Source organism: Centroberyx affinis, unplaced genomic scaffold, assembly GCF_046629955.1.
Source record: "Centroberyx affinis isolate AG114_WGS23_722 - 3 ecotype Tasmania unplaced genomic scaffold, CSIRO-AGI_Caff_v1 ptg000537l_1, whole genome shotgun sequence".
NCBI classification, from domain to species: Eukaryota; Metazoa; Chordata; class Actinopteri; order Beryciformes; family Berycidae; genus Centroberyx; species Centroberyx affinis.
Genome location: NW_027279185.1, coordinates 1 through 12,567, shown reverse-complemented (window position 1 = coordinate 12,567; position 12,567 = coordinate 1). Strand labels below are relative to the sequence as shown.

At 42.5% G+C, this 12,567-nt stretch overlaps 1 protein-coding gene across 1 annotated transcript in view; it reads right to left on the bottom strand.

The window, feature by feature from the left end:
- The window catches only part of LOC139642858 (glutamate receptor ionotropic, NMDA 2C-like), a gene marked incomplete at its 3' end in the record, with an annotated part of 34,915 nt that extends 26,856 nt beyond the window's left edge, over window positions 1–8,059 (bottom strand). The window contains 1 exon segment of the mRNA XM_071517891.1: window positions 7,619–8,059. Within this exon segment, the coding sequence (XP_071373992.1) occupies window positions 7,619–8,059 (441 nt within the window).
- Between the last annotated feature and the right edge of the window lie 4,508 nt (window positions 8,060–12,567).

Here is a 12,567-nt window from a genome sequence, read left to right as displayed (position 1 = left end):
GATTACAGCCATTGAGTCGACAGCTTAGCTTCTCAAGGCCGAGATCACATTCGCAAGGGTAAAATATACTGAATAACTCATAATCTGTTTACAAACACAGATGTGGAGATGCTGCCGTAGGGGTCCACACACGAATGCAACTTTTTAAACCTTTAACTTGTGTCAAGTGGAATTGAGAATCAATGGCGCTGAAAGAAGTCTTGAAACGGGTCCGGTTATCTCTAAACCACAGCTGTTTATATGGGAGAGGTGGTTAGCAGAAACTCTAATCAATACATTTTTTCCTGATTAGCAGCCCCAATAAGAATACAACGGCCTTTGCCCACTCCAAAACAAAGTCTTCTAGAGAGGTGAGGGTTATTTGAAGGACGCAGATTGGTGGAACCTATTGATAGACATGGAACCCATCCAAAGATCTGGGAGAAACAAGAGATTCAGTCGGTAGTGCAGCCTAGTGACTGAGGTCTTTTAGCTCAAAGGGGCTGAAGCCACTTGTGAATGATGTGTAGAGGTAAATGTGGGACGGTAATGAGTATCCCACGTCAAAAAACTGGGATGACAAGGGCTTCAAAAATAGCTCAGGATAAAATCAAAATAAAGGGACTGAAAGCACCTTACTTGTGCAACGTCAAAATATATTAAAGCTTCAAAAGCGCATAAATCAACAGCGCTGCATAATGAGCAGGTGAGCATACAGTATACAGTATAGGCTATAAACATGCAGAATATGCAACACGTTTCGAGTTCAGTGCTCTTCCTCAGGCAGCAATTGTTCAATAAATTTTTGACGTTGCACAAGTTAAGTGCTTCCATTCCCTTTATTTCGATTATATACGGTAATGAGTGAAATCAGCAAGTAGCAGGAGAAAGATGACATGGTGTCCTTGCCCATCCACATACAGTCTGACTGAATTACAGCCAGCTCTCTCTCTCTCTCTCTCCCTCGATGAGGAGTGACTTCTGGACATGGCTGTTTGCTGCGGCATATGTCCGCCTGCACCACCCAGCATGAAGCGCCCTGGCACGGGCCGGCGTGCGCTCTATCCGTGTGCTGACGTCACACGGATCCTGCACGGCCACCGTGGAACAGACGCAGCACTCTCCAGTCATTTGCCCTTTCTCACAACGCTGGAGGGAATCCAGATCAAGATACTACAGAGACGGTGTGGGAGAAGAATCAAACAATATGAGACTGGAGAGAAATCGGTTCGTTTCCAGAAATAAGAAATTGTATTTTGTGGGAAATTTTACACTCTCAAGGTGTTATGCAGTATGCACATGTGGGTAGGGCTGGACGGTAATTCAACTGATATCATTTACTGTCTTTCAATACAATCACATTGGGATGAAATAATGATGTTGAGTTATTGTGATACACAAATCTGTTGTCTAAATGAATGATAAAAAGCAATTACTAATTAAAAATCTCTCACAAAATGAGATATGAAACAAATTAGGGAATATTATTTGAAAATTACAGTTTTGTCATACTTATGATTATGTAATATGTGCTTTTTCATATATTTTGGTGATTTTCATAGTGTAGCTTCAGTTGAAGGATTACATGGTCTTCTATGGGTTTAGGAAATTGTATGACCCTTGGACTGAAGAAACCCTTTCAAAGCCCATTGGATAAACCCAAAAATGCACGGTAGTCAATATGAATAATAAATTCTGGGAAACTAATGTGTTATATGCATACGAATTCACTCACACTGAGACTTCCACCTTGTCCCACTCCACTCTGACTGCTTGCCGTACTGTATTCTCTTTCCCTCTGTCTAGACAGGTCACACTGTATCTGTGCCACTGGTCTCAAAATGCAAAGGGAGGTGGAGAAGTGGGTTTAGGACGCAGTGGAGGGCGAGAGAGAGAAGACAGGAACTGTTGCAGTTTTGGGACAAGCCTCAGGCTCTTGTTCTGGTTTAGAAAATCAGGCCTTGGCTCTTGTCTGGGTTACATTTTTTTTCTTTCTGGCTTGGAGGATGTGGTGTATCTGACCTCAGAATGTGTGTCGGGGGATGTAAATTTATGTCACTGGAATTTTGAACTAAATGCATATTGTGAAAAACCTAGAATTCATGCTACTGCTATTCATGTGGCTAAAACAACCCTTTGGCTGTGTAATTAGCTCTGCATGAATTTGGGTGGTTTGGGTGCTTTTTATTATTCAGTGAGCACTCAAAGATACTTAAAACCATATTGTAGCAGAATTACTGTATTGTAAAGCTGCACTTGGCAAGATTTGTATGTAAAAATACACCCATCTAATCAGTCTAAATCTCAGCCGCACGAGTTCTTACCAGGACAAAAAGATCAGACCATATAACTCCAGTCCTCCGGAACCTTCACTGGCTACCTGTTGTTTTCAGAATACAATTCAAAATCCTTCTGTTGGTTTACAAAGCACTTGCTGGTCTGGCTCCACAGTACATCTCAGACATGCTGTCAGTTTATAACCCTCGCAGATCCCTCTGGTCACAAGGTGGAAATCTCCTCCATGTAACTAGAGCACTTTCAAAGTCTGGTGAGATGGCTTTCAGTATTTATGCACCTAAAGTATGGAACAGTTTGCCTACTGATATTAGACTTGTTCCAACACTGTGTTCTTTTAAAACCGAACTAAAGACCTTCCTTTTCACTCAAGCATTTTCTTAAATGAACACACTGTATTTGTACATTATGTTTGTTTGTATGCGTGTATGTAGGCTATATGTGTTTTTATGTGTATGTATGCATGGATGCTTCTGTTTATTTGCACATTTCTGCTGTTTTATTCTGTTTTTATGTAAAGCACTTTGAACTGCTTATGTATGAGACAGTGCTATACAAATAAATTTGAATTGAATTGAATTGAATTAAATCACAAAGTGGGGTTGCAGTAGAGAAGAGTGTTCTACCCCCTTTAACTGAGACACCATAGATTTGCCGAAATTCTGGTGTCGGTATGGACACTTCTCTGCAGAGGAAGTGACGAATCGCAACTTAAGAGCGAAGTACAAGCTGTCTCCTAAACAGCATTGAGCGAGCGCTCCGGTCCAGAGAGAGCAGGACTCATCAATATTAGATCTTTTGACTCTCTCATCCCTTTTTGGTGTCCAACCGGCCAGATGACATCACGTTGCACGATTTCTAGGTACTGAAGTTCAATTTTTTCAAACAGTTTCCTCTCACTGCCATGTAGAGCCACCAGCGTGCAAAGTTGCCTGGTGCAGCTTTAACATTAGTTTAAATGCCTGGGTTGAGTAAAGAAATAGCCATACTTTAGCTTCTAAATCATCAGAGTCCAGGTTCCTTGGGCTTCTTAACATTTCAGGCTTTTGTGTTATAGCCGTTATTACTGTTATTGATTGATGCACTGTTTGCACAATGATTGGGCCTGTGAGAAATGATTGTTCTGTGATTGATTGGCAATAGTGAAGCAGCTTTGATTTCATTTCCATCTCAAGCTGACATATGGCTACACACTTCACAGCAAGATTAGAGCCGTGGGATAAGGAGGCTAGCTGTTTGGCTGCATGAAACAATCAAGTACTGCAGGATATCCTCACTGGGATGAACATATCTGCTTTGTCCAAATCTTCTTGTTTAATGCCTCCAGACTTCACTTTCACATAGATCTTTCTTTTTTTTTTAATGATTTTTCCCCCTTTTTTCTGAAGGGAATAATGAGGAGTTTTAATGTTGTCAATCAACACACTAAAATGTCCTGAGGACAGGAATCAGTGTATCAGTTCATTTGATGCTGTCACTTTCAGAAAAATCAAACTCACAGCTTTCGATTTAATGTATGAAAAATGAATGAATTGTATTGCCTTGTTGACTACCTTTGACATCCCATAAATCAATCCACAACCAACAACGGGCAATGTACCTGATTATTGAGAAGAAGACCCACTGAAGGCTTGATCAGACAGCTGTAATACAAGCGACTCACCAATCAGTTAATTTCAAGTGCAACCTAAAGGACTACTCCCACTTTTTTTGGCCCATTGGTAGCCAAAATCATCTCTGTGTCTCCGGTAGATAGTTCTGTCCGATATGTACGCTAACACTTTAGCATACAGTATGTTAAGTAATCGTAGGTAACTAGCATTATCCTGAAAATGAGAAAATGAGAACTTGTAGCAGCTCTAAAGCTGGATAGTTAGTTGATTTTAATGACAAGTGTCTAAACCTGCCAGACTCTTAGGGGATTGGTAAAATAAGACAAAAAGAATGACCCTTCAATGGCAGAACATCTCTCTTCCTCTGAAACTTGTTTTGTTTACACAGAAAGTGAGCGAAGTTAGCCACACAGGTAAAAGTTTTGTGCTGTTGATTCTTAATGGACCTCACCAATGATAAAGACTGAGATTTTGTTTTCAGAAGTTATGAATCTACATAGACTAAAAAACCTATACAAACTATGGATTACTAAAAAGTATATCTTCATTTGGATATTGCTAATCGGCAACAACTAGCTACTTAACATACTGCATGCTAAGGTGTTAGCATGTGCACCAGACAGAGCTAACTATCCTCTCGTCAGATACTGGGTAACGTTAGAGCTCCACTACTAGCGCCGCGTTGTGTTGCCATCAGCGTTGCACCAACATGACGTTCTCCCTGCTCCACAGAGCGTGTTGACTTTTGAATGGATACACCAGAAAATAATCAATTCAACTTTATTTCAGTGAGGGAGAACGCGTGCGTCAGCCATCGAGAATTGAACCTCTGCGTTTTTTTTTGCTTGGACGCAGCCATCAGACGCAACGCAAACGCAACGCGAGCAGTGGAGCATCTTTCACTGCTGGTTAAGGAATCATTCCTTCAATGCCTGACGCCCGATGGCTGTAGTGATACTCTTATAGTCTCATTAGGTAGTCCATTGTTTTCCACTTACTAAAAATCTGGACTACCTCCATCTGGATCCTACATACTATGCAACACTAATTGCTTTGGGTAGAACATTTGGATTAGATCCCAGTAGTAAAATGTCACTGCTCCAACTCTCTTGGTGAGATGTAGCGGCCCCTTGGACAATAAGCAGATATGCTGATGGACGTCCCTTCGTCTTTCCTCACAGCCTCTTGAGTTTGTTGTTGGTGACCTTTATTGAACTGAGGCAGCAGCTCACTGCCAGGTTGTAAAGACGGCTCTGCAATCTTGGAAATACGGAGTGTACAAAGTAGTAGGAACAGCTACCTAATGTCACTTTTACACAATCCATGTATCTATTGTCACAAGGCTTTTTTTAAACTGTGTCCTTTCCCTCATCTGCAATGGCTGAAATCAGCAAGGGGTCAAAATGTCATTGTTTCGGTCATGTTGTTTGGCTTAGTTCAACGTCAACCCTAATGAGTGCAATGTTTTCACAATATGATATTATGGCACAGTAAAGATTCATATTTAAACAGCTTTGAAAACTGTTTAAAACTGATATCAGAGACATATGCTCTCAACTTTAATTTTGGTGCTATATTTACACAGGTTGTCAACGTTGGCACAGGCCGCGTATCAACATCTATTCAATGTTGAAAGGTTTGCCGGGGAAGTTCAAAAGTCAAAGTTTTTTTTAACCATTAAGAGAGATTAGCATTCATGGCACAGATTGCATCCGTGCCCAAGACCATAGGCTGTCGTTATTTACTACACACTTTAAATTACTAAGTGAGGCAAGGAGGCGTTATGTGTCAATCAGAAGCTGGTACCTCAGTGGGAAGCAGAGGATTAGGGCTGGATTCCAACAGCGACCCTCCATATTAATAATGTATGCGCTCACTGTATTGTAAGGCATTTTTAATACATAAGTGGCATATATTAATGGTTTAAACGTCTTTTTCCGGCTTATTACAGACAAAAAGTTGTCATTCAGTTTAACAGCTGCCAGCCTTTGTCATGGCATTTATTTTTTATTACATTCATTTATTGTGTAATTTATTATGAATGAGTTGCTGTTGCTCCTGAAGTTAGAATAGTTAGAGTATAAATGACCAGTGGGAGGCATTATAGCCACTGAGTGACATCTCTTTTATTACCCTGGAGAAGTCATGCTGATGCCAAGATCGGCCAACATGTTTTCTGAAATGGATGCAGCTGACGAGGGAGCCGTCTGGAAATGTATGAATAGAGGAAATTCCAGAGTTTAACCATGCACCAGAGGTTGGCTAGCTTCTACTTTTTTCTCATAAAAGAAAACGGCACAAAACTTTACCTTCTGCAAAACTATATTCTAATTCAATATTGCTTGCGGCATACATGTTAAACCGTTTCATATTGAACTTCACTGGGAATTCATATGAATGTGTAATAGGGGCCAGGCTCTCTCCTCTCCTGCTGTGTCCTTTATTAAAAGTGCGACATGTACCATTTATTAAGTCATGACCACTTTGATTTTGAAACATGAGTCCAGGATTGGCAGCTTCTACCAGCCTCTGCACTGCATTTCACATCTGTGGATAGGGAAACTTTGCCCAGTTTGCATTGAAGCAATCAAGCTGCAAGGCTTACGATACAAACTTTGTATGTCAGCATGTGTCGTTGTTCTGTGGCTCTTCATGATGCCCAGCTCTGACTGTAATGTCATCAGAGAATAGCCATTTTGAAGGAATTACAGTTGGGCCCCATGGTTGAGCTCTTTGTGGTGGATGCTTCTAGAAAAGGATCATTGCTGCTAAACCTATGAGCCTGAACTCTAAAAGCAATTTAATGGCAGTGTGTCTCACACACATCTCTCCCACCGTTTACCTCACCCGAGAGTTTAGGGCAGGTTGTGTAGTTCAGTAGAGTTACAATACAGGCTTTGGAGACTTTGCAAAACGCCTCTGGTCTTTTGAAATATATGGTGATTCAATAAAATCTGATCTGATTGGATAAAATAGACCAAATTCATAAACTGAGATTCACCTTTGATTTTTGCAAGTTTTATGTTTGACCTTGACAAGGTCCCCTGAAGAAAGTCTAAAGCCTGGTGTAACTTTCACGCATTTCTGAGCAAATTGGTATGTTTCATGTTTATTGCTCATTAAGTCATTTCAAAATGACAGACTGTGGCTGTCTTCCTATCTAATGATATAGTGCTCATTATGGCTTATAATTAGCACTCAACTGAAGTTCTGACACACAAACCATGTATTGGTTTGTGTGTCAGAACTTCACTACTCTCAGGAATTAATCCTCACTTTGGTTGGATTTGTGTTCAAAATGTTTTTATTTTTGGATTCAGGTTTCTCCAAAGGTCCCAGCCTCTGACTGAAGTGATTAATAGACTATCAAAGACTAATGCAACCAACCAATAATTTCAATTTTATGGAAAAACAAAACAAAACATGGACATAAACTATGACTTACATTTGTCCAGGCACACTCCACAAATCTCTGAAAACTATTTGTGTTCGCACTAAAACGCACATCGGTCTTGACACCTGACAACAAATGGGCACAGATACAAAAATGTGGCCTTGAAAATGATGTGTGTGAGAGAGAGAGATCTCAAAAGCAAATCAGGGCCACTGTAGTTGGCCCTGGATGGTGTGTTCCTCTGCCATGACCCTGGCATAATGACCCCCCCCCCACACACACACACACACACACACACACGAACACACACACACACACACACACACTCCACACTGACCTTGTACGGCAGCACGACCGCAGAGCCTCCACTGATGCCCACGATGGGCACAGCTGTCTGTGTGGAGATGAAGTCCAGGATCTGTGCCACGGCCTCCGAGCCAATGTTGTCCTCGAACACCACGCCATGCACGCGGTTGGCGGTGAGCGTGTCACAGATGCGGGTGAGCAGCGCCCGGGGGTTGGTATTGTTGACCAGCACAGTAATGGGGTTCACCTCCAGCGGCAGGTCCATGAAGTTCTCCCGGCTCAACCGCCCCTTGATCTCCGTCTGGTAGGCCGAGCCGCTGAACACCACCGCCACGTTAACCGCCGGCGTGGGGATCCCGAAGGGCCGGCCCCGGCAGCAGGGGGCGGCGCAGAGCAGCAACAGCAGCAGTAGCAGCAGCAGCGGCGGCGGCCACCACGGGGAGTCGCTCAAGCGGCCTAGACGAACGCCCATCTCAGTCGCCTACTGCCTGGAGGAGGGGATGGAGGAGGGGGAGAAAGTGGGATGAGGAGGGGGAGAAAGTGGGGATTGACATATTAGATACACGAGACCAGTTGCTGTCATTCTCTGAAATGTTGTGATAATACTCAGTAATCCCAACTGGCCCGCCAACCAAACTGACTTTTGTTTAGAGTCGGCTTATTTTGATTAATGACCTTTTTGCTTCATCTCTGCTCAGTGTGCTGGTCTGCCTCTGTGCTGCTATAACTAAGACAGTGTAAGAGCCCATTAACCGAGCCCACAGTAGTATTTTTAGAGTGTGTCAGCGTGCAACATGAGGCTGTGGCCAGGTTGTTGCGTCTTAGGGTGGCAGCTGCCACCCTGCTGCTGTTGTATTCTGCAGTCCAACCTAACAGATGGTGGTCAATGTTTAATGCAACAAATGGAGAACAAGAGGATTTATAGTTTTTCTCTCGTGACATTGTTTTTTGTAGCTGTTGCTGAATTTTACAGTGGGCCACAGCGTTCAAACTTAATCTGCATGCATGGTTTTGGCCATGGTGATGAAATGACAACCATAGTCGCATTACTGTGATACTGTTTGGGAAAGTTTTAACTTAAATATTAGTTTTAAAACTGATTTCTTCAGTTATTCAGACAGTGAAGCAGTTACTTAGCAGAGTCTGTTTTTACAAACGGATGGCAATTCCCAAATTGGCCTTTGAACAAATCTCAGTTCTTTGTGCAGCACTGCATCACTAATAGACTGGATCACAACCAGTAACTCTTTGCCAAACTATCTTAATTTTCTTCCAAAAACCTAATTGCTTTGCTTTCTTCCCTCAGGAAGGCAATGGAGGAGAAATGCCACAGTAGTGCTCAATGAAGTCAGACCCTGCAGCATTAGTTTAACATTCACATTGGCAGTGTATCCAGACAGTGGTTTGTGTTGAGCTGTCAGACACACTCAGGCTCTATGTCAAATCTGTCACAGTAGTGTCTGTGGGCCTGAGGGAGCGCCGCACACTGGTCCCCTGTCAGAGAGATCTGATCCACCATGCCATGGGATCCCAGTGGGGTGAATATATTGTAATCCCTCGGTAATCCCTGCCAGGCGTCATGGCCTACGGCTTGATTGTAGTGTATCAACTTATCAAGAGATTTGGAGAAGGCACGAGGCTCACTGTAGCCGTGTGGCGCAGTTCTGCTTTTTCTCCACTTCCTGCCTGGCAGGGATGGGGAAGGTGTTGTTGATGGAGTGTGAAACACATCAAAATGCTTGAAGTCATTCCAGTCAGTGCTTGGGTGCAAAGGGAAACTGTAAAACACAAGTTAACCCAAGATAAACCGAATCCCCATTAGGTTCCCTTAGAAACAGTTGTAAAAATATTGTAGGTTGTAAATACAAAAAGACAGGTTGTTGAACGACTCTAGGAGGACCGGGTGTGCATGCATGGTAGAGCACTGGAATACTTATGATGGGATTGTTTTTTCCAGTCATATCACATGCTGAAATTTAAATAAAAGACATCACATATGCGTGGGAAGCTGTACACGATATGTCCTACATGTGATTCTCCAGGTAAGCGCTGCCTCTGCCACCTTGCTTCATAAATCATTTTATAAATTGATTAGTCCCCACTGTGAGAGGGTATCTGCCCCATTCCTTTCAATGACATTAGCCATGTTTCAGCAGCGACAGCAGTGGAATACTTTAGGGTTAATGTCTTTGAGGGGGAGTAATGTACGTGGTCCAAATGTTTAAAAGCTTTGACCTTCCACATGTTTAATCAAGGCAGTGAAACAGCTGAGGCGGATGTCTGAAGGTTGAATACGTGGAGAATTATTGAACTGGATGGTGGATGTAAAATTAAACCAAACAGGGAATGAGTCATCATCAACTTCATTAAAAGGCTTTGTATTGTCGATATGCCCTCTAAGGCTCATAGCGGCTTTTTTGGCATGATGAAACCACAGGGAGGGACACGATGGCTGCAGTTTCCGCCCCATCTAATGTTCAAATTCTGGACAATGCAGTCATCAAAAACTTTGTGACGCAGTTGGATTGCAGATTGTCATTGTGGATTTGCTGGGCAAATGACCCCTTAAACACCAAAAGTCAGCTGAATCTGGAAACTGCAGCAATACATAAAGGAAAGAGGCTTTTCATGTGTGCTTGGGCTAAATCCTCCAAAAACCCTTACTGTGTGTACAAGGGCTGAGGGCTTTACTCCGATGTTGGGGATCAAAAGTCACTGTGGACATCCATCGGACTCAGAAATATTGAAATAGAAAATGCATGACTAGGTACAATCACGCTGAATTATCTTTCATTCTTTTCCAGGACATAGTCTATTTGGCTCTTAAGCCTGGTTGCAACAGATGAATGGTAAATACTGTACTGAGGTTTGGGCCGTGAACAAGAGACAGGTTGCTGCTTGCGTCATGACGCTGCCACAGACTGGACTCTGCCTGAGTCATACTGTACTTGCTGACTGAGTGAGTGGAAACAAATATCATCAAAACCCTACTATGCTGTATTATGGAAATGCTGGCATGACACATTTGACATGAACTCCGTGTGAACCCGTCCTACCTCTATTAAACCTCTATTAAATCAATAAGATAACACTTTACAAGTATTATGAGTAGTTACAAAATCATTAATTGCATTATTGACTTCCCTACTGTGTTACATTAGAGCAGATTCACAAATTACAACCGTGAAAATTGTATTTACCATGAGCTGCTAAACCATAAACAAAAAGTGTGTATTGATCCATTACATAATAACATACCAATGGCACAGAGAGTGATTGTTTGAATTATAAGTAATCTATGGGCTAAACAACACCAGGAAACAATCCCAGTTTATGAACGCTGGACAACGCTGATGTCTGTACAGTAAGATAGAGGCAAGGCCCATCTTTCCTAAATGCCACCAATCCCCTACAGCCACATAGCATAGCTGCAACCTCTATAATCTCAGATTCTTTGCTCTCTAGAAATCTAATCCACTCTGTAGAGGTTAGATAAGCGGGCTTGTGACCTTCTGGGCTTGCGACCAGAAGGTCGTTGGTTCGAAACCCCAGACTGGCTGGGAAAATGTGGGTGTGAAAACAGAATTTGTGTAATGCTGTCACTGAAGCCCCACCTGCTCCTGTTTAGCTGCTCAGTGGCCACCAGCAGAAGACTGTGTTTGCACTGGGCAACTCCCAGTGTGAGTGTGTGGAACTGTGTGAATGTGAAGCAGGACGGTGCTGGAAAACGGCGTGCATGCTCAGTCCACTTTCTCTAGATAAAGGTTAATATATTGTGGGAGAAAAGAAAAGAGAGAGTAGCGGTTTGAAGGGTTTATTCAACCTGTAGTTTGGGAGCCAATAAACTCAAAATCTGGAGTTTTATAGTGTTGAATATTCATGATTTTGTTAATACAGATAGAATATAATAAAGCTATTGGTCAAAACGTACAAGGTCATATGAACAAGACTGAACAACCAATGACAATTATAGTTCTAGCACTTTAAGGAGATGCGTAATAAGAGGTGAGCACCTTCTTCTAGAAGACAAGAAGTTATCTTGCCAAGGTCACTTGGTCAATGAGATTTGCCAAGCTCACAGTTCTGTGAGAAACACACAACAACAACAACTTTTAGAGTTTAATCTTATAATGATTATAATGGTGAAGCAGATTTCTTGAGTTTTAGGCACTTAAGGTGTAAATATGGGTCAAAGGTTACATATTAATTGAGCATATCGGAAGGTTTATTAGGTACTTTCCCATTTCAATATATATATATGTGGGTATTTTGATATACAAGCTTTAACATGCACACATTCATATCACATAGAACCCCCCTCCTTACATGAACACACACCTCCCCTTCTGACCACCACACACACACACACACACACACTGCACAGCCCCAATTCCCAGCCGCCGATCATTGCTGAAGTTTTCCTCACAGCTTAAAGACAACCTCTCTCGCTCGGCTCTCCCCAAAGTCGACACTTAGTACGCGGGAAACAGAGAAGAGAAGAAGATTTGATCGAAGCAATTGCACTTTGAAACCGCCCCGGCCGTGCACTTTTCCCCGTGCGCCGCTCCGTTACTGAGGAAATCCCAGGTGGGAGCCACACAACTGCAGCACTTTTGTAAACTGGCAACCAATAAAAGAAGCAGGCGGAGAGGTGGCAGACAGAGAGATTTAGATCTAATGTGGGAGTATGACATCCTGCTTTACTTTGTGCACGTCCCACACTGACAATCTTCCTGTTCCCCGCCTTTAGAGCAGCAGGACTTTAACAAGCATTGAGGATGTGCTTATCCCCCTCTAGTGGGTGACATGGTGGAAGCAGTTTCCTTACAGTATCAGCTGCTTCTCTACTGGCATTCCACTATTCAGAGGGGTTAGGGAAAAAAAAGCAGCAGTCAAAATAGCTGGTGAAATTGAGCCATTTTTATCCTATTGGCTTTTCTCCTTTGTGGTTCAGTCTGTGGTACCATAGTCCATAACGCC